Below are 22,313 nucleotides of genomic sequence, written 5' to 3'. Positions count from 1 at the left end.
GTCAGTCAGTGATGGCCGGGAGCACACAGAGGAGCAGTGTCAGTCAGTGATGGCCGGGAGCACACAGGGGAGCGGTGTCAGTCAGTGATGGCCGGGAGCACACAGGGGAGCGGTGTCAGTCAGTGATGGCCGGGAGCACACAGAGGAGCAGTGTCAGTCAGTGATGGCCGGGAGCACACAGAGGAGCAGTGTCAGTCAGTGATGGCCGGGAGCACACAGGGGAGCGGTGTCAGTCAGTGATGGCCGGGAGCACACAGAGGAGCAGTGTCAGTCAGTGATGGCCGGGAGCACACAGGGGAGCGGTGTCAGTCAGTGATGGCCGGGAGCACACAGAGGAGCAGTGTCAGTCAGTGATGGCCGGGAGCACACAGAGGAGCAGTGTCAGTCAGTGATGGCCGGGAGCACACAGGGGAGCGGTGTCAGTCAGTGATGGCCGGGAGCACACAGAGGAGCGGTGTCAGTCAGTGATGGCCGGGAGCACACAGAGGAGCAGTGTCAGTCAGTGATGGCCGGGAGCACACAGAGGAGCGGTGTCAGTCAGTGATGGCTGGGGGCACACAGAGGAGCAGTGTCAGTCAGTGATGGCCGGGAGCACACAGAGGAGCAGTGTCAGTCAGTGATGGCCGGGAGCACACAGAGGAGCAGTGTCAGTCAGTGATGGCCGGGAGCACACAGAGGAGCAGTGTCAGTCAGTGATGGCCGGGAGCACACAGAGGAGCAGTGTCAGTCAGTGATGGCCGGGAGCACACAGGGGAGCGGTGTCAGTCAGTGATGGCCGGGAGCACACAGGGGAGCAGTGTCAGTCAGTGATGGCCGGGAGCACACAGGGGAGCAGTGTCAGTCAGTGATGGCCGGGAGCACACAGGGGAGCAGTGTCAGTCAGTGATGGCCGGGAGCACACAGGGGAGCAGTGTCAGTCAGTGATGGCCGGGAGCACATAGGGGAGCAGTGTCAGTCAGTGATGGCCGGGAGCACACAGGGGAGCAGTGTCAGTCAGTGATGGCCGGGAGCACACAGGGGAGCAGTGTCAGTCAGTGATGACCGGGAGCACACAGGGGAGCAGTGTCAGTCAGTGATGGCCGGGAGCACACAGAGGAGCAGTGTCAGTCAGTGATGGCCGGGAGCACACAGGGGAGCGGTGTCAGTCAGTGATGACCGGGAGCACACAGGGGAGCAGTGTCAGTCAGTGATGACCGGGAGCACACAGGGGAGCAGTGTCAGTCAGTGATGACCGGGAGCACACAGGGGAGCAGTGTCAGTCAGTGATGGCCGGGAGCACACAGAGGAGCAGTGTCAGTCAGTGATGGCCGGGAGCACACAGGGGAGCGGTGTCAGTCAGTGATGGCCGGGAGCACACAGAGGAGCAGTGTCAGTCAGTGATGGCCGGGAGCACACAGGGGAGCGGTGTCAGTCAGTGATGGCCGGGAGCACACAGGGGAGCGGTGTCAGTCAGTGATGGCCGGGAGCACACAGGGGAGCGGTGTCAGTCAGTGATGGCCGGGAGCACACAGGGGAGCGGTGTCAGTCAGTGATGGCCGGGAGCACACAGGGGAGCAGTGTCAGTCAGTGATGGCCGGGAGCACACAGAGGAGCAGTGTCAGTCAGTGATGGCCGGGAGCACACAGGGGAGCGGTGTCAGTCAGTGATGGCCGGGAGCACACAGAGGAGCGGTGTCAGTCAGTGATGGCCGGGAGCACACAGAGGAGCAGTGTCAGTCAGTGATGGCCGGGAGCACACAGAGGAGCAGTGTCAGTCAGTGATGGCCGGGAGCACACAGAGGAGCAGTGTCAGTCAGTGATGGCCGGGAGCACACAGAGGAGCAGTGTCAGTCAGTGATGGCCGGGAGCACACAGAGGAGCGGTGTCAGTCAGTGATGGCTGGGAGCACACAGAGGAGCGATGTCAGTCAGTGATGGCCGGGAGCACACAGAGGAGCAGTGTCAGTCAGTGATGGCCGGGAGCACACAGAGGAGCAGTTTCAGTCAGTGATGGCCGGGAGCACACAGAGGAGCGGTGTCAGTCAGTGATGGCCGGGAGCACACAGGGGAGCGATGTCAGTCAGTGATGGCCGGGAGCACACAGGGGAGCGGTGTCAGTCAGTGATGGCCGGGAGCACACAGAGGAGCAGTGTCAGTCAGTGATGGCCGGGAGCACACAGGGGAGCAGTGTCAGTCAGTGATGGCCGGGAGCACACAGGGGAGCAGTGTCAGTCAGTGATGGCCGGGAGCACACAGGGGAGCGGTGTCAGTCAGTGATGACCGGGGGCACACAGAGGAGCAGTGTCAGTCAGTGATGGCCGGGAGCACACAGGGGAGCGGTGTCAGTCAGTGATGGCCGGGAGCACACAGGGGAGCGGTGTCAGTCAGTGATGGCCGGGAGCACACAGGGGAGCAGTGTCAGTCAGTGATGACCGGGAGCACACAGAGGAGCAGTGTCAGTCAGTGATGGCCGGGAGCACACAGGGGAGCGGTGTCAGTCAGTGATGGCCGGGAGCACACAGGGGAGCAGTGTCAGTCAGTGATGGCCGGGAGCACACAGGGGAGCGGTGTCAGTCAGTGATGGCCGGGAGCACACAGAGGAGCAGTGTCAGTCAGTGATGGCCGGGAACACACAGAGGAGCAGTGTCAGTCAGTGATGGCCGGGAGCACACAGGGGAGCAGTGTCAGTCAGTGATGACCGGGAGCACACAGAGGAGCGGTGTCAGTCAGTGATGGCCGGGGGCACACAGGGGAGCGGTGTCAGTCAGTGATGGCCGGGGGCACACAGAGGAGCAGTGTCAGTCAGTGATGGCCGGGGGCACACAGGGGAGCGGTGTCAGTCAGTGATGGCCGGGAGCACACAGAGGAGCAGTGTCAGTCAGTGATGGCCGGAGCACACAGAGGAGCGATGTCAGTCAGTGATGGCCGGGAGCACACAGGGGAGCGGTGTCAGTCAGTGATGGCCGGGGGCACACAGGGGAGCGGTGTCAGTCAGTGATGGCCGGGGGCACACAGGGGAGCGGTGTCAGTCAGTGATGGCCGGGAGCACACAGAGGAGCAGTGTCAGTCAGTGATGGCCGGGAGCACTCAGAGGAGCGATGTCAGTCAGTGATGGCTGGGGGCACACAGAGGAGCAGTGTCAGTCAGTGATGGCCGGGAGCACTCAGAGGAGCGGTGTCAGTCAGTGATGGCCGGGAGCACACAGAGGAGCAGTGTCAGTCAGTGATGGCCGGGAGCACACAGGGGAGCGGTGTCAGTCAGTGATGGCCGGGAGCACACAGGGGAGCGGTGTCAGTCAGTGATGGCTGGGAGCACACAGGGGAGCGGTGTCAGTCAGTGATGGCCGGGAGCACACAGAGGAGCAGTGTCAGTCAGTGATGGCCGGGAGCACACAGAGGAGCAGTGTCAGTCAGTGATGGCCGGGAGCACACAGAGGAGCAGTGTCAGTCAGTGATGGCTGGGAGCACACAGAGGAGCGGTGTCAGTCAGTGATGGCCGGGGGCACACAGGGGAGCGGTGTCAGTCAGTGATGGCCGGGAGCACACAGGGGAGCGGTGTCAGTCAGTGATGGCCGGGGGCACACAGGGGAGCAGTGTCAGTCAGTGATGGCCGGGAGCACATAGGGGAGCAGTGTCAGTCAGTGATGGCCGGGAGCACACAGGGGAGCGGTGTCAGTCAGTGATGGCCGGGGGCACACAGAGGAGCAGTGTCAGTCAGTGATGGCCGGGAGCACACAGAGGAGCAGTGTCAGTCAGTGATGGCCGGGAGCACACAGGGGAGCGATGTCAGTCAGTGATGGCTGGGGGCACACAGAGGAGCAGTGTCAGTCAGTGATGGCCGGGAGCACTCAGAGGAGCGGTGTCAGTCAGTGATGGCCGGGAGCACACAGAGGAGCAGTGTCAGTCAGTGATGGCCGGGAGCACACAGAGGAGCAGTGTCAGTCAGTGATGGCCGGGAGCACACAGAGGAGCAGTGTCAGTCAGTGATGGCCGGGAGCACACAGAGGAGCAGTGTCAGTCAGTGATGGCCGGGAGCACACAGGGGAGCGGTGTCAGTCAGTGATGGCCGGGAGCACACAGAGGAGCAGTGTCAGTCAGTGATGGCCGGGAGCACACAGAGGAGCAGTGTCAGTCAGTGATGGCCGGGAGCACACAGGGGAGCAGTGTCAGTCAGTGATGGCCGGGAGCACACAGAGGAGCAGTGTCAGTCAGTGATGGCCGGGAGCACACAGAGGAGCGATGTCAGTCAGTGATGGCCGGGGGCACACAGAGGAGCAGTGTCAGTCAGTGATGGCCGGGGGCACACAGAGGAGCGGTGTCAGTCAGTGATGGCCGGGAGCACACAGAGGAGCAGTGTCAGTCAGTGATGGCCGGGAGCACACAGGGGAGCGGTGTCAGTCAGTGATGGCCGGGAGCACACAGAGGAGCAGTGTCAGTCAGTGATGGCCGGGAGCACACAGAGGAGCAGTGTCAGTCAGTGATGGCCGGGAGCACACAGGGGAGCAGTGTCAGTCAGTGATGGCCGGGAGCACACAGAGGAGCAGTGTCAGTCAGTGATGGCCGGGAGCACACAGAGGAGCGATGTCAGTCAGTGATGGCCGGGAGCACACAGGGGAGCAGTGTCAGTCAGTGATGGCCGGGAGCACACAGAGGAGCAGTGTCAGTCAGTGATGGCCGGGAGCACACAGAGGAGCAGTGTCAGTCAGTGATGGCCGGGAGCACACAGAGGAGCGGTGTCAGTCAGTGATGGCCGGGAGCACACAGGGGAGCAGTGTCAGTCAGTGATGGCCGGGAGCACACAGGGGAGCAGTGTCAGTCAGTGATGGCCGGGGGCACACAGGGGAGCAGTGTCAGTCAGTGATGGCCGGGAGCACACAGGGGAGCGGTGTCAGTCAGTGATGGCCGGGGGCACACAGGGGAGCGGTGTCAGTCAGTGATGGCCGGGAGCACACAGAGGAGCAGTGTCAGTCAGTGATGGCCGGGAGCACACAGAGGAGCAGTGTCAGTCAGTGATGGCCGGGAGCACACAGGGGAGCAGTGTCAGTCAGTGATGGCCGGGAGCACATAGGGGAGCGGTGTCTGTCAGTGATGGCCGGGAGCACACAGGGGAGCGGTGTCAGTCAGTGATGGCTGGGAGCACACAGGGGAGCGGTGTCAGTCAGTGATGGCCGGGAGCACACAGAGGAGCAGTGTCAGTCAGTGATGGCCGGGAGCACACAGAGGAGCGGTGTCAGTCAGTGATGGCCGGGGGCACACAGGGGAGCGGTGTCAGTCAGTGATGGCCGGGAGCACACAGGGGAGCGGTGTCAGTCAGTGATGGCCGGGGGCACACAGAGGAGCAGTGTCAGTCAGTGATGGCCGGGAGCACACAGGGGAGCAATGTCAGTCAGTGATGGCTGGGGGCACACAGAGGAGCGATGTCAGTCAGTGATGGCCGGGAGCACACAGAGGAGCAGTGTCAGTCAGTGATGGCCGGGAGCACACAGGGGAGCGATGTCAGTCAGTGATGGCTGGGGGCACACAGAGGAGCAGTGTCAGTCAGTGATGGCCGGGAGCACACAGGGGAGCGATGTCAGTCAGTGATGGCTGGGGGCACACAGAGGAGCAGTGTCAGTCAGTGATGGCCGGGAGCACACAGGGGAGCGATGTCAGTCAGTGATGGCTGGGGGCACACAGAGGAGCGGTGTCAGTCAGTGATGGCCGGGAGCACTCAGAGGAGCGGTGTCAGTCAGTGATGGCCGGGAGCACACAGGGGAGCGGTGTCAGTCAGTGATGGCTGGGAGCACACAGGGGAGCGGTGTCAGTCAGTGATGGCCGGGAGCACACAGAGGAGCAGTGTCAGTCAGTGATGGCCGGGAGCACACAGAGGAGCAGTGTCAGTCAGTGATGGCCGGGAGCACACAGAGGAGCAGTGTCAGTCAGTGATGGCTGGCAGCACACAGAGGAGCGGTGTCAGTCAGTGATGGCCGGGAGCACACAGGGGAGCGATGTCAGTCAGTGATGGCTGGGGGCACACAGAGGAGCGATGTCAGTCAGTGATGGCCGGGAGCACACAGGGGAGCGATGTCAGTCAGTGATGGCTGGGGGCACACAGAGGAGCGATGTCAGTCAGTGATGGCCGGGAGCACACAGAGGAGCGGTGTCAGTCAGTGATGGCCGGGAGCACACAGGGGAGCGATGTCAGTCAGTGATGGCTGGGGGCACACAGAGGAGCGGTGTCAGTCAGTGATGGCTGGGGGCACACAGAGGAGCGATGTCAGTCAGTGATGGCTGGGGGCACACTAGGGAGCGGTGTCAGTGATGATCGGGAGCACACAGGGGAGCGGTGTCAGTCAACAATGGCCGGGAGCACACAGGGGGCCGATGTCAGTCAGCGATAGCCGGGAACACACAGGGGACCGGTGTCAGTGATGATCGGGAGCACACAGGGGAGCGGTGTCAGTGATGGCCGGGAGCACACAGGGGAGCAAAGTCATTGATGGCCGGGAGCACAGGGGAGTGGTGTCAGTCAGTGATAGTCGATAGCACAAAGCGGAGCGATGTCAGTCATTGATGGCCGGGAGCACACAGGGGAGCAAAGTCATTGATGGCCGGGAGCACAGGGGAGTGGTGTCAGTTAGTGATAGTCAATAGCACATAGCGGAGCGGTGTCAGTGATGGTCGGGCGCACACAGAGGAGCGATGTCAGTCAGCGATGGGGAAAACCATCATGGTGCACGTTGGTACTAATGACAAAGTTAGAGGGAGGAGGAAGGTCCTTACAAATGATTACAGTAAATCATAAAACAGGTGGACACTCCTGACTGTGCTGCACGGACCCCAGGATGGACGCCACAACAATTAGAAGAAAGAGGATCGGCACTCACACCAAATTAGCTTCTTTTCTTTGCCTTATTTATTCCAGTTTTCCAAGATGCAATATACAATACAATGTGACGCGTTTCGGTCAAAAAGTGCAGACCTTTCCCAAAGCATGTACAAACAACAAATGCCGACACCGTCTTTAAATAGTGGCGCAAGAAAAAGAAATGCAACAATCACATTAATAAAATCCCACACCCAACAATTAACCCTTTGTTTTGTTGTAATTCAAACCTACATATACCTATATACATGTATATATATAAACAAAAAACAATTTCTCCAAATATTAAAATAATAAAAAAATAATAATTTATATGTGTATGTAACAAATGTAAGAAGCCCATCCATGTGAGCAAATAATCATCATCCAAACCGGAAACAAAAGCGTAGTAACGTAGTGTGTAAGGCTGGAGGAAGACTTACGTCCATCCAGTTCAGCCTATGTTTAGTGCCGCTGTTCTGTAGGGTTGATCCAGGGGAAGGCAAAAAACCCACAGAGTAGAAGCCCATTATCCCCATAGGGAAAAAATTCCTTCCGGACTCCTAAACTGGGTCACCTCTCTACCCGTAATATTATGCTATTCATAACCTTCTATACTGTTACTAATAAGAAAAGCCTCCATTCCTCTCTTACATTCATTCAGTGAGTGGCCATCACCACTTCCTCAGGAAGAGAGTTCCAGAGCCTCACTGCTCTTACCGTGAAGAACCCTTTTCTATGCTGGTGCAGAAGAGAATGCCCCTTGTTCTTGTCACAGTCCTTGGTACAGATGATGGGAGAGATCTCTGTATTGCCCTCTGATATACTTGTACATATTTATTAGGTCTCCCCTAAGTCTTCTCTTTTCTAGAGTAAATAGACCTCATTTTGATAACCTTTCTGGGTATTGTAGTGCACCCACTCTATTTATTATTTTAGTAGCCCACCTCACAATCCTCCAAGTGTGGTCTGATAAGTGATTTGTACAGAGGGAGAATGATGTTTTCATCTCGTGCCCCCAGACCTCTTCTAATGCATCAATTACCCTATTTGCTTTGGTGGCAGCTGCCTGACACTGGGCACTCCAATTTAGCTTCTTATTGACTAAGATGCCTCAGTCTTTTTCCATGTCTGATTTCCCCAGCAGTTTCCCATTTAGTAAGTAATCGTAGCATCTGTTTCTCCTTCCCATGTGCAGAACCTTACACTTATCTGTGTTACACCTCAGCTGCCATTTTTCAGCCCAATTCTCCAATTTACTCAAATCCTTCTGTAGTTGTAAACTGTCCTCCTTTGTGTTAACTACCTTACATAGTTTTGTATCTTATGTATCATATTTGTATCTGAAAATACTGATATTTTACTTTGTAAGCCATCCACTAGATCATTAATAAACATATTTAATAGTAGAGGGCCCAGTACAGACCCCTGTGGTACCCCACTAGTAACCCTGGCCCAATCTGAGGATGCCCCTGTCACGCTTCCCGGTCCCCTGGCCCCGTTCTCCGGTTCCCGTGGCCCGCTCCCCGCTCCCCGGCGGCGTTCCATACTTACCACTCCGGTCCCGGTCTCCTCTCCCCCGCCTGCAGCCTCCATGCGTCCGGCTCCCCGCTCCCGGCGCTCCTCTGTGACAAGGGACTACCAGCCGGGCGCTCCTGCTTCCTCCTCACCGCTTCCTGGACTGGCTTCTGGCACACAGGCCTCGTGCATGCGCATTAGGGCACGCGCGCGGTCATTGACCCTTTCTTAAAGGGCCAGCACCCAGAAACAGGATATTGCATAGACAGGTACAGGGTATATAAGGTTTCTCTTTCCTGGTGGGCGGGGCCTGTTCTACGTGTTTAGCAAGCTAGTGTTCAGGTCCCCGTATTGCTTTGCTCAGTGCTTTGCCGTGTATTAACCCTGTCCTGTCTCGTAGAGCCTATCCTGCCACGTCAGTTGCTCCGAACCATCTCCATCCCTGGACCCTGACGGTGACTTCGGCGGATGTTCCACCACCTCTGCAGCTCCGCCAGTCTCCAGTCTCTGGCTCCGCTCGGTGACCCGTTCCATTGCTCAGCAGGTTCCGGATCCCGCCTGACCCTATCACCCGGCCTCAGACCCTGAGCCTCGTCACCCGGACTACCATCCCGAACTCCGTGGGTTCAGCATCATCCACCTTTCCTGCTTCTCTACGGACTGTCCAGCTACCTATAGTGCTCCGGCTGCTGTGCATCAGGACCCTCTGGCGGGGTGACCAGCTTGGCTGCCTTCTCAGGGGACTTCGGTGTACGGTCCAGTGCTTCCACCACCCGGACGTAACAGCCCCATTAATAAGCCAGCTTCCTCCCCCATCTACACACATTCTCCCCAAGCCCAGGCTTCCTCATCTTACTTACCAATCTTTTATGTGGGACAGAAGTGGAGACAAATGACATCCAGTGATTCTCCTCGCTCCAGAGCTTCCATCCTTGTAGAAGCTGATCAGGTTAGTCTTACAGAAGCGATCCTTCATAAATCCATGCTGATATGGAGGTAAACATTTATTAACATTGCGAATGTTAAGCTTACCAGCCTGTAGTTTCCAGGTTCTCTTTTAGACCCCTTTCTGAATATTGGTGCCACATTTGCCTCCAATCCAGTGGAACAGACCCAGTTTCTATAGAGTCTTTACATAGAAGGAATAGAGGCCTGTCTATCATATTACTTAACTCCCTTAATACCTGAGGGTGAAGCCATCAGGCCCTGGTGATTGGTCAGTGTTACATAGTGGGTTCTGCACTTCTTCCGGGGTTAGACAGGTCTTACTTAATGGCGGTTACATTATCGCTCTGCATTTCCCCGGATTATCCTTATATAAAGAATAGTTTGGGATTTGCTTTGCTTTCCTTAGCAATGAGTCTCTCAGTTTCTACTTTTGTAAATGTATTTGTTTTTTACACATCTTATTTTTTTCTCTTTATCTTTTTGCTGCTTCTTCGCTGCCTTCTTGTTTTAGCTTCTTACACGCCTTGTTCTTATTATTTATTGCCCCTTGTTTAGCCACATTGGTTTTCTCCTGTTCCTTGCCCTTTTATTTCCATACGGTATGGCTCGCTCGCAGTGGGTGTTTAATACGGATTTATACATTTCCCATTTATTTTCTGTGCTCCTATTTTTGAGGACATTGTCCCAATCAATTCGGCGGAGGTCCTCTCTGAGCTGATCACACTATGCTATCCTGAAATTCAGCGTTTTTGTGACCTCCCTCCAAGGCACCTTACTGAAGGACTATATTGTGGTCACTATTCCCGAGGTGCCCGTCCACCAGGACTTCTGTTATTCTATCTGGCCTCCAGCAGGGCCTGAAGGGCTGTCCCTCTAGTCGGGCCTGAAGGACTGTCCCTCTAGTCGGGCCTGAAAGGCTGTCCCTCGGGCCTGAAGGGCTGTCCCTCTAGTCGGGCCTGAAGGGCTGTCCCACTAGTCGGGCCTGAAGGGCTGTCCCTCTAGTCGGGCCTGAAGGGCTGTCCCTCTAGTTGGGCCTGAAGGGCTGTCCCTCTAGTCGGGCCTGAAGGGCTGTCCCTCTAGTCGGGCCTTAAGGGCTGTCCCTCTACTTGGGCCAGAAGGGCTGTCCCTCTAGTTGGGCCAGAAGGGCTGTCCCTCTAGTTGGGCCAGAAGGGCTGTCCCTCTAGTTGGGCCAGAAGGGCTGTCCCTCTAGTTGGGCCAGAAGGGCTGTCCCTCTAGTTGGGCCAGAAGGGCTGCCCCTCTAGTTGGGCCAGAAGGGCTGCTCATCTAGTTGGGCCAGAAGGGCTGTCCCTCTAGTTGGGCCTTAAGGGCTGTCCCTCTAGTTGGGCCTGAAGGGCTGTCCCTCTAGTTGGGCCTGAAGGGCTGTCCCTCTAGTTGGACCTTAAGGGCTGTCCCTCTACTTGGGCCAGAAGGGCTGTCCCTCTAGTTGGGCCAGAAGGGCTGTCCCTCTAGTTGGGCCAGAAGGGCTGTCCCTCTAGTTGGGCCAGAAGGGCTGTCCCTCTAGTTGGGCCAGAAGGGCTGTCCCTCTAGTTGGGCCAGAAGGGCTGTCCCTCTAGTTGGGCCTGGAGGGCTGCCCCTCTAGTTGGGCCTGGAGGGCTGTCCCTCTAGTTGGGCCAGAAGGGCTGCCCATCTAGTTGTGCCAGAAGGGCTGTCCCTCTAGTTGGGCCAGAAGGGCTGTCCCTCTAGTTGGGCCAGAAGGGCTGTCCCTCTAGTTGGGCCAGAAGGGCTGTCCCTCTAGTTGGGCCAGAAGCGGCTGTCCCTCTAGTTGGGCCAGAAGGGCTGTCCCTCTAGTTGGGCCAGAAGGGCTGCCCATCTAGTTGGGCCAGAAGGGCTGTCCCTCTAGTTGGGCCAGAAGGGCTGTCCCTCTAGTTGGGCCAGAAGGGCTGCCCCTCTAGTTGGGCCAGAAGGGCTGTCCCTCTAGTTGGGCCTTAAGGGCTGTCCCTCTAGTTGGGCCTGAAGGGCTGTCCCTCTAGTTGGGCCTGAAGGGCTGTCCCTCTAGTTGGACCTTAAGGGCTGTCCCTCTACTTGGGCCAGAAGGGCTGCCCATCTAGTTGGGCCAGAAGGGCTGTCCCTCTAGTTGGGCCCGGCACAGGTTGTAACAGAGAATTATCCTCACTTTCCTTTCTGAGATACACAGGTTTCAATTTCCAACCTATATCGGGGGAGTTGATGTCCCCCATAATAATCCCCTCATTTGTCTATTTGTTTCAAATTTACTTTTTCAGTGTTTTTTGTTATATTTGGAGGATTTTATTATTAGTGTTCCCTCCTTGTATCTCCCCCATAGAGACTCCAACTCTTCATTTCCCCCTTGTATATCTTCTCTTAGTGGGGGCTTTATATATACAGATAAAATCCACCGCCCTGTGCTTATCTATATATATGGATGCAACTCCCCGGACTTTATATATATATATATATATATATATATATAGAGAGAGAGAGAGACAGACAGACTCCACCCCCTGGACTTTATATATTTAGACAGACTTCACCCCCTGGGCTTTATATATATATTTTTATATATATATATATATATATATATATATATATATTCCACCTCCTGGACTGCATAACTACACAGACTCCACCCACTTTCCTTTTTTAACGATCCTTGCAGGTTAGCCACTCAGTCGTAGCCGTCCTCTCACCACATCTCAGTTATTCCTATGTGCTATGTTTCCTCATACATTACCAGCTCCAGTTCTTCCATCTTATCGGGCAGGCTTCTTCTACTGGTTAGCATACAGGAAAGAAGTTTTGCTTCCTCCTTCTTATCTTCCTCCTAAGTCTCCTGTCCTCCGTCCTACCATCCTCCCATCCTCCCGTCCTCCCGTCCTCCCATCCTCCCATCCTCCCATCCTCCCGTCCTCCCGTCCTCCCGTCCTCCCATCCTCCCGTCCTCCCATCCTCCCGTCCTCCGTCCTCCCGTCCTCCCATCCTCCCGTCCTCCCATCCTCCCGTCCTCCGGTCCTCCCATTTTCCCGTCCTCCCGTCCTCCCGTCCTCCGTCCTCCCGTCCTCCGTCCTCCCGTCCTCCCGTCCTCCCGTCCTCCGTCCTCCCGTCCTCCGTCCTCCCGTCCTCCCATCCTCCCGTCCTCCCATCCTCCCGTTCTCCCATCCTCCCGTCCTCCCGTCCTCCCATCCTCCCGTCCTCCCATCCTCCCGTCCTCCGTCCTCCCATTTTCCCATCCTCCCGTCCTCCCATCCTCCCGTCCTCCCGTCCTCCCATCCTCCCGTTCTCCCGTCCTCCCGTCCTCCCGTCCTCCATCCTTCTGCTGCATGTTCTCGTCTGCTGTTTTTCCTCCCATTCCCTCTTCTTCTGGTGTAAAGCCCTCCCGTCCTGATGAGTTCTTTGTTATATATCCCCATATCCATATATATGCTGTGACAGGGCACTCACGCTGCATTGCTTCTCAGCTGTATCTATGTAGGGACCGGTGGCACTTTACGTCCAGGCTGCTTTATACATACTCCATGAAGCATGCCACCGGTACAGACACAACCAGCAGTAAATGCAGGACAACAGACACATTCCCCAACGGCACTTTGGTGACTGTCCAGTAAGTGAAAGGCTAAAGCCTGGAGTTTTAGGAAAGATGTCTACAACAAAGTTAATGAAAAGCTTAACCGTGCAAATTGGGACAAAGTCATGGTAACTGAGGAAAACGATCCTAAATAGGGCAAGTTTAAGGTTATACTGCTAGAGTCATGTAAATAACGTATACCCTCTGGTAATAAAATGTCCAGGAATAAAAAGACACCACTATGGATAAACAAGACTGTACAAAGTATAATAACACAAAGGGGCGAGAAATCTCTAAGGCTGAGAATACAGAAATAGCATCTCAGGAGTATAAAGATATCAATAGGAAATGCAAAAAAGAAATCAAGCTACAAAATTATCTACTGAAACAAAACTCACCATAGACATTAAAAGAATTTCCAGAATCTTTTATAAATACATTAATGCCAAAAGGAAAACAAAGGATGGTACCGGCCCCTTAAAATATAATAAGTTAATTATAGAGGACAAAGAAAAGACTGAGATATTAAACAGGCACTTCTCATCAGTGTTCACCAAGGAACTGACTGTTCCAGGAATCATTCAAAGCAAAAATGTAAGTCCCCCCGATATAATTAATTTAACACAAGAAGAAGTACGCCTGTGTCTGAGGAAATTAAACATTGACAAATCCCCGGGGCAGATGGCATCCACGAATATTGAGGGAATTGAGCTCCGTAATCAACAGGCCGCTGTATCTCTTCTTCTTAGACTCTCTATAACAGGGTTGGTGCCTCAGGATTGGAGGATTGCTGATGTGGTACCGATATTTAAGAAAGGTAAGAGGGTGGATCCGGATAACTACCGTCCGGTAAGCCTGACATCAGTGGTGTGTGAGGTGTCTGAGGGCATTTTAAGGGATGACATGCAAAATATATTAGATAGAATAATATAATAACTGACAGACAGCATGGATTCATGAGAGATAAGTCGTGTCTAACCAACCTGTTGGGTTCTATAAGGAGGTAAGTGCAAACCTGGATCTAATGCAGCTGATTGGATTTATCTGATCCTGCGCCACATCATAGCCTTATACTGAAGCTCCAGAAGCCGCGACCGGGCGAAACTATAAGAAACTGGGTGAGGAATTGACTAAAAGAGGAAACAAAGAATCGTCATAAATGGTACATTCTCTAATTGGGCTATAGTCAGCAGTGGGGACCGCAGAGATATGTACTGGGAGCAGTGGGGACCGCAGGGATCTGTACTGGGAGCAGTGGGGACCGCAGGGATCTGTACTGGGAGCAGTGGGGACCACAGGGATCTGTACTGGGAGCAGTGGGGACCACAGGGATCTGTACTGGGAGCAGTGGGGACCACAGGGATCTGTACTGGGAGCAGTGGGGGCCACAGGGATCTGTACTGGGAGCAGTGGGGACCACAGGGATCTGTACTGGGAGCAGTGAGGGCCGCAGGGATCTGTACTGGGAGCAGTGGGGACCGCAGGGATCTGTACTGGGAGCAGTGGGGACCGCAGGGATCTGTACTGGGAGCAGTGGGGACCACAGGGATCTGTACTGGGAGCAGTGGGGACCGCAGGAATCCGTACTGTGAGCAGTGGGGACCACAGGAATCCGTACTGGGAGCAGTGGGGACCGCAGGAATCCGTACTGTGAGCAGTGGGGGCTGCAGGGATCTGTACTGGGAGCAGTGGGGACCGCAGGGATCCGTACTGGGAGCAGTGGGGACCGCAGGGATCCGTACTGGGAGCAGTGGGGAGCGCAGGGATCTGTACTGGGAGCGGTGGGGGCCGCAGGGATCTGTACTGGGAGCAGTGGGGACCGCAGGGATCTGTACTGGGAGCAGTGGGGACCGCAGGGATCTGTACTGGGAGCAGTGGGGACCGCAGGGATCTGTACTGGGAGCAGTGGGGACCGCAGGGATCTGTACTGGGAGCAGTGGGGACCGCAGGGATCTGTACTGGGAGCAGTGGGGATTGCAGGGGTCTGTACTGGGAGCAGTGGGGAATCGCAGGGATCTGTACTGGGAGCAGTGGGGACGGCAGGGATCTGTACTGGGAGCAGTGGGGGCCGCAGGGATCTGTACTGGGAGCAGTGGGGGCCGCAGGGATCTGTACTGGGAGCAGTGGGTGCCGCAGGGATCTGTACTGGGAGCAGTGGGGGCTGCAGGGATCTGTACTGGGAGCAGTGGGGGGCCGCAGGGATCTGTACTGGGAGCAGTGGGGACCGCAGGGATCTGTACTGGGAGCAGTGGGGAGCGCAGGGATCTGTACTGGGAGCAGTGGGGACCGCAGGGATCTGTACTGGGAGCAGTGGGGGCTGCAGGGAACTGTACTGGGAGCAGTGGGGGCCGCAGGGATCTGTACTGGGAGCAGTGGGGACCGCAGGGATCTGTACTGGGAGCAGTGGGGAATCGCAGGGATCTGTACTGGGAGCAGTGGGGACCGCAGGCATCTGTACTGGGAGCAGTGGGGACCGCAGGGATCTGTACTGGGAGCAGTGGGGACCGCAGGGATCTGTACTGGGAGCAGTGGGGACCGCAGGGATCTGTACTGGGAGCAGTGGGGACCGCAGGGATCTGTACTGGGAGCAGTGGGGATTGCAGGGGTCTGTACTGGGAGCAGTGGGGAATCGCAGGGATCTGTACTGGGAGCAGTGGGGACGGCAGGGATCTGTACTGGGAGCAGTGGGGGCCGCAGGGATCTGTTCTGGGAGCGGTGGGGGCCGCAGTGATCTGTACTGGGAGCATTGGGGAGCGCAGGGATCTGTGCTGGGAGCAGTGGGGGCCACAAGGATCTGTACTGGGAGCAGTGGGGACTGCAGGGATCTGTACTGGGAGCAGTGGGGACCGCAGGGATCTGTACTGGGAGCAGTGGGGGCCGCAGGGATCTGTACTGGGAGCAGTGGGGACCGCAGGGATCTGTACTGGGAGCAGTGGGGACCGCAGGGATCTGTACTGGGAGCAGTGGGGACCGCAGGGATCTGTACTGGGAACAGTGGGTGCCGCAGGGATCTGTACTGGGAGCAGTGGGGGCCGCAGGGATCTGTACTGGGAGCAGTGGGGGCTGCAGGGATCTGTACTGGGAGCAGTGGGGACCGCAGGGATCTGTACTGGGAGCAGTGGGGACCGCAGGGATCTGTACTGGGAGCAGTGGGGGCCGCAGGGATCTGTACTGGGAGCAGTGGGGACCGCAGGGATCTGTACTGGGAGCAGTGGAGACCGCAGGGATCTGTACTGGGAGCAGTGGAGACCGCAGGGATCTGTACTGGGAGCAGTGGGGGCCGCAGGGATCTGTACTGGGAGCAGTGGGGGCCGCAGGGATCTGTACTGGGAGCAGTGGGGGCCGCAGGGATCTGTACTGGGAGCAGTGGGGGCCGCAGGGATCTGTACTGGGAGCAGTGGGGACCGGAGGTATCTGTACTGGGAGCAGTGGGGGCCGCAGGGATCTGTACTGGGAGCAGTGGGGGCTGCAGGGATCTGTACTGGGAGCAGTGGGGACCGCAGGGATCTGTGCTGGGAGCAGTGGGGACCGCAGGGATCTGTACTGGGAGCAGTGGGGGCCGCAGGGATCTGTACTGGGAGCAGTGGGGACCGCAGGGATCTGTACTGGGAGCAGTGGGGGCCGCAGGGATCTGTACTGGGAGCAGTGGGGGCTGCAGGGATCTGTACTGGGAGCAGTGGGGAGCACATTACACCCATCCCCTCACTACACCCTGTAATATCCCCCCTGTCCCCTCACTACACCCTGTAATATCCCCCCTGTCCCCTCACTACACCCTGTAATATCCCCCCTGTCCCCTCACTACACCCTGTAATATCCCCCCCGCCCCCTCACTACACCCTGTAATATCCCCTCGCCCTCTTACTACACCCTCTAATATCCCCCCGTCCCTTCATTACACCCTGTAATATCCCCCCCATCTTCTCACTACACCCTGTAGTATCCCCCCGTCCCCTCACTACACCCTGTAATATCCCCCCCCGTCCTCTCACTACACCCTGTAATATATCCCCTGTCCTCTCACTACACCCTGTAATATCCCCTGTCCCCTCACCACACCCTGTAATATCCCCCCCGTCCTCTCACTACACTCTGTAATATCCCCCCCGTCCTCTCACTATACCCTGTAATATACCCCCTGTCCTCTCACTACACCCTGTAATATCCCCCCGTCCCCTCACCACACCCTAGAATATCCCCCCCGTCCTCTCACTACACCCTGTAATATCCCCCCCGTCCCCTCACTACACCCTGTAATATCCCCCCCGTCCCCTCACCACACCCTGTAATATCCCCCCGCCCTCTCACTACACCCTGTAATATCCCCCCCGTCCCCTCACCACACCCTGTAATATCCCCTCTGTCCCCTCACTACACCCTGTAATATCCCCCCGTCCTCTCACTACACCCTGTAATATCCCCCCGTCCTCTCACTACACCCTGTAATATCCCCCCCATCCCCTCGCCACACCCTGTAATGTCCTCCCTTCCCCTCATCACACCCTTTAATATCCCCCCGTCCACTTATCACACCCTGTAATATCCCCATGTCCCCTCACCACACCCTGTAATATCCCCCCGCCCTCTCACCACACCCTTTAATATCCCCTCTGTCCCCTCACTACACCCTGTAATATCCCCCCTCCCCTCACTACACCCTGTAATATCCCTCCATCCCCTCACTACACCCTGTAATATCCCTGCCGTCCCCTCACTACACCCTGTAATATCCCCCCTTCCCCTTGCCACACCCTGTAATATCCCCACTGTCCCCTCACCACACCCTGTAATATCCCCCCGTCCCCTCACTACACCCCCTTAATATCCTCCCGTCCCCTCATCACACCCTGTAATATCCCCTCGTCCCCTCATCACACCCTGTAATATCCCCCGTCTCCTTATCACACCCTGTAATATCCCCCTGTCCCCTTGCCACACCCTGTAATATCCCCCGTCCCCTCGCCACACCCTGTAATATCCCCCTGTCCCCTTGCCACACCCTGTAATATCCCCCCCTCCCCTCACTACACCCTGTAATATATCTGCCATCCCCTCACTACACCCTGTAATATCCCCCCGTCACCTCACCACACCCTGTAATATCCCCCCCGTCCTCTCACTACACTCTGTAATATCCCCCCCGTCCTCTCACTACACCCTGTAATATCCCCCCCGTCCTCTCACTATACCCTGTAATATACCCCCTGTCCTCTCACTACACCCTGTAATATCCCCCCGTCCCCTCACCACACCCTAGAATATCCCCCCCGTCCTCTCACTACACCCTGTAATATCCCCCCCGTCCCCTCACTACACCCTGTAATATCCCCCCCGTCCCCTCACCACACCCTGTAATATCCCCCCGCCCTCTCACTACACCCTGTAATATCCCCCCCGTCCCCTCACCACACCCTGTAATATCCCCTCTGTCCCCTCACCACACCCTGTAATATCCCCCCCGTCCCCTTAATACACCCTGTAATATCTCCCCCGTCCCCTCACCACACCCTGTAATATCCCCACTGTCCCCTCACTACACCCTGTAATATCCCCCCGTCCTCTCACTACACCCTGTAATATCCCCCCGTCCTCTCACTACACCCTGTAATATCCCCCCCATCCCCTCGCCACACCCTGTAATGTCCTCCCTTCCCCTCATCACACCCTTTAATATCCCCCCGTCCACTTATCACACCCTGTAATATCCCCATGTCCCCTCACCACACCCTGTAATATCCCCCCGCCCTCTCACCACACCCTTTAATATCCCCTCTGTCCCCTCACCAGACCCTGTAATATCCCCCCTCCCCTCACTACACCCTGTAATATATCTGCCATCCCCTCACTACACCCTGTAATATCCCCCCGTCCCCTCACTACACCCTGTAATATCCCTCCGTCCCCTCACTACACCCTGTAATATCCCCCCGTCCCCTCACTACACCCTGTAATATCCCTGCCGTCCCCTCACTACACCCTGTAATATCCCCCCTTCCCCTTGCCACACCCTGTAATATCCCCACTGTCCCCTCACCACACCCTGTAATATCCCCCCGTCCCCTCACTACACCCCCTTAATATCCTCCCGTCCCCTCATCACACCCTGTAATATCCCCTCGTCCCCTCATCACACCCTGTAATATCCCCCGTCTCCTTATCACACCCTGTAATATCCCCCTGTCCCCTTGCCACACCCTGTAATATCCCCCCGTCCCCTCGCCACACCCTGTAATATCCCCCTGTCCCCTTGCCACACCCTGTAATATCCCCCCCTCCCCTCACTACACCCTGTAATATATCTGCCATCCCCTCACTACACCCTGTAATATCCCCCCGTCCCCTCGCCACACCCTGTAATATCCCCCCGTCCCCTCGCCACACCCTGTAATATCCCCCTGTCCCCTTGCCACACCCTGTAATATCCCCCCCTCCCCTCACTACACCCTGTAATATATCTGCCATCCCCTCACTACACCCTGTAATATCCCCCCGTCCCCTCACTACACCCTGTAATATCCCTGCCGTCCCCTCACTACACCCTGTAATATCCCCCCTTCCCCTTGCCACACCCTGTAATATCCCCACTGTCCCCTCACCACACCCTGTAATATCCCCCCCGTCCCCTCACTACACCCCCTTAATATCCCCCCGTCCCCTCATCACACCCTGTAATATCCCCCCGTCCCCTCATCACACCCTGTAATATCCCCTCGTCCCCTCATCACACCCTGTAATATCCCCCGTCTCCTTATCACACCCTGTAATATCCCCCTGTCCCCTCACTATGGCCTGTAGTGAGCACCGCCGTCCTCTCACTATGGCCTGTAGTGACCCTCCCGTCCCCTCACTATGGCCTGTAGTGACCCTCCCGTCCTCTCACTATGGCCTGTAGTGAGCACCGCTGTCCTCTCACTATGGCCTGTAGTTAGCACCGCTGTCCTCTCACTATGGCCTGTAGTGAGCACCGCTGTCCTCTCACTATGGCCTGTAGTGAGCACCGCTGTCCTCTCACTATGGCCTGTAGTGAGCACCGCTGTCCTCTCACTATGGCCTGTAGTGAGCATCGCCGTCCTATTACTATGGCCTCTAGTGACCACTGCCGTCCTCTCACTATGGCCTGTAGTGACCACCGCCGTCCTATTACTATGGCCTCTAGTGACCATCGCCGTCCTCTCACTATTGCCTGTAGTGACCACCGCCGTCCTCTCACTATGGCCTCTAGTGACCATCGCCGTCCTCTCACTATGGCCTGTAGTGACCATCGCCGTCCACTCACTATGGCCTGTAGTGACCCCGCTGTCCTCTCACAATGGCCTGTAGTGACCACTGCCGTCCTCTCACTATGGCCTGTAGTGACCACCGCCGTCCTCTCACTATGGCCTGTAGTGACCACCGCTGTCCTCTCACTATGGCCTGTAGTGACCACTGCCGTCCTCTCACTATGGCCTGTAGTGACCACCGCCGTCCTCTCACTATGGCCTGTAGTGACCACCGCCGTCCTCTCACTATGGCCTGTAGTGACCCCGCCGTCCTCTCACTATGGCCTGTAGTGACCATCGCCGTCCTATTACTATGGCCTCTAGTGACCATCGCCGTCCTCTCACTATGGCCTGTAGTGACCCCGCCATCCTCTCACTATTGCCTGTAGTGACCCGGCCGTCCCCTCACTATGGCCTGTAGTGACCACCGCCGTCCTATTACTATGGCCTCTAGTGACCATCGCCGTCCTCTCACTATGGCCTCTAGTGACCATCGCCGTCCTCTCACTATGGCCTCTAGTGACCATCGCCGTCCTCTCACTATGGCCTGTAGTGACCATCGCCGTCCTCTCACTATGGCCTGTAGTGACCCCGCTGTCCTCTCACAATGGCCTGTAGTGACCACTGCCGTCCTCTCACTATGGCCTGTAGTGACCACCGCCGTCCTCTCACTATGGCCTGTAGTGACCACTGCCGTCCTCTCACTATGGCCTGTAGTGACCACTGCCGTCCTCTCACTATGGCCTGTAGTGACCACCGCCGTCCTCTCACAATGGCCTGTAGTGACCACTGCCGTCCTCTCACTATGGCCTGTAGGGAGCATCGCCGTCCTATTACTATGGCCTGTAGTGACCACCGCTGTCCTCTCACTATGGCCTGTAGTGACCACTGCCGTCCTCTCACTATGGCCTGTAGTGACCACCGCCGTCCCCTCACTATGGCCTGTAGTGACCCCGCCATCCTCTCACTATGGCCTGTAGTGACCCCGCCATCCTCTCACTATAGCCTGTAGTGACCACCGCCGTCCTCTCACTATGGCCTGTAGTGACCACCGCTGTCCTCTCACTATGGCCTGTAGTGACCACCGCCGTCCCCTTGCCACACCCTGTAATATCCCTGCCGTCCCCTCACTATGGCCTGTAGTGACCCCTCCGTCCTCTCACTATGGCCTGTAGTGACCACCGCCGTCCTCTCACTATGGCCTGTAGTGACCCCGCCGTCCTCTCACTATTGCCTGTAGTGACCCCGCCGTCCTGACGTCATCTGTGCCCCTGTTCCTCCGCTCTACCCAGATATTGCTCTGGGTTCTCACATTACTCCCCTTTTTCATGCCCATCAGTTCTACCCCAGTCTTTCACTGCGCAGCTGTGGAACATTTCCCAGGTCCCGGTGGGCCATTTTACCCTTATTTAGTTACCTGTGTGACGGTGGTGGAGGAGAATATGGAGCGTTGGTACTCCCAGCCCTGATCACAGCTCTGCAGCAAGGACCTGTTCACCATCATCCCCTGAGACATGTTCAGATGCGGCTGGGGCTCGGAGAACATCTGACAGGAGCTGAAGGAGCCATCATCTTCTTGAGGGATGTTGAGGAGCAGAAGGTCTTCCTGCCTGAGGTTTCCTGGGTTCCTGTGGTCGGGGATGCTGCAGTGATGGGGTGGCACGGCTGAGATGAAGATGTGCTGGAGGAAATGGAGGGGAAGGATGATCCGGGAAATGCACAAGATCAGTAATGTGAGGACCTGAAATCTTCCAAACCCACCAGCCTCATGGAGCAAGTCATCAAAGCTCAACATTACTGGAGGAGACTTGGTCATGGGGGACAAAGGTAGGAAATCCATGAGCAAGCTTTAGCAAGAAGGATCTAGACCACGTCTTGGGCTCCTTGATGCAAAGACAAGACTGCTCTTCTTCACCTCTTCCAAGTCCTATGCTGCCCACAAGTTCCTGCCCAGATCCACATTCCTGCTCCTATAAGCCTCTTACCCTAAAAGCTGAGGAGCCCAGTTATGGGAGAACATTCCTACCACACCTCATTACAAATCACTTAGGCTCGGCTCTGACCACACACAACCATCTGACAGGAGTCACACACACTTTATACGATTGTATACGGTGATTGGCGCTTTGTAGCACATCCTGTCAGCTGGACCGTCCTGGAGAACCCAAGGCCACAGGGAAGGGATTCTTAAAATGTGCATATAATGGCTTGCCTGGCTATATCT

General features: G+C 56.4%; 1 protein-coding gene across 1 annotated transcript in view; it reads right to left on the bottom strand.

The window, feature by feature from the left end:
• LOC142294849 (solute carrier family 22 member 7-like) overlaps positions 1-22,015 on the bottom strand; it is a 129,078-nt gene extending 107,063 nt beyond the window's left edge. Inside the window, exon 1 of the mRNA XM_075337902.1 lies at positions 21,507-22,015. Within this exon, the coding sequence (XP_075194017.1) occupies positions 21,507-21,929 (423 nt within the window). The 5' untranslated portion in view covers positions 21,930-22,015. The remainder of the gene's footprint in view (positions 1-21,506) is intronic.
• Between the last annotated feature and the right edge of the window lie 298 nt (positions 22,016-22,313).

The sequence above is a fragment of the Anomaloglossus baeobatrachus genome, chromosome 3, assembly GCF_048569485.1.
Source record: "Anomaloglossus baeobatrachus isolate aAnoBae1 chromosome 3, aAnoBae1.hap1, whole genome shotgun sequence".
Lineage (NCBI taxonomy): Eukaryota > Metazoa > Chordata > Amphibia > Anura > Aromobatidae > Anomaloglossus > Anomaloglossus baeobatrachus.
This window is presented reverse-complemented; position numbering and strand designations above follow the sequence as displayed.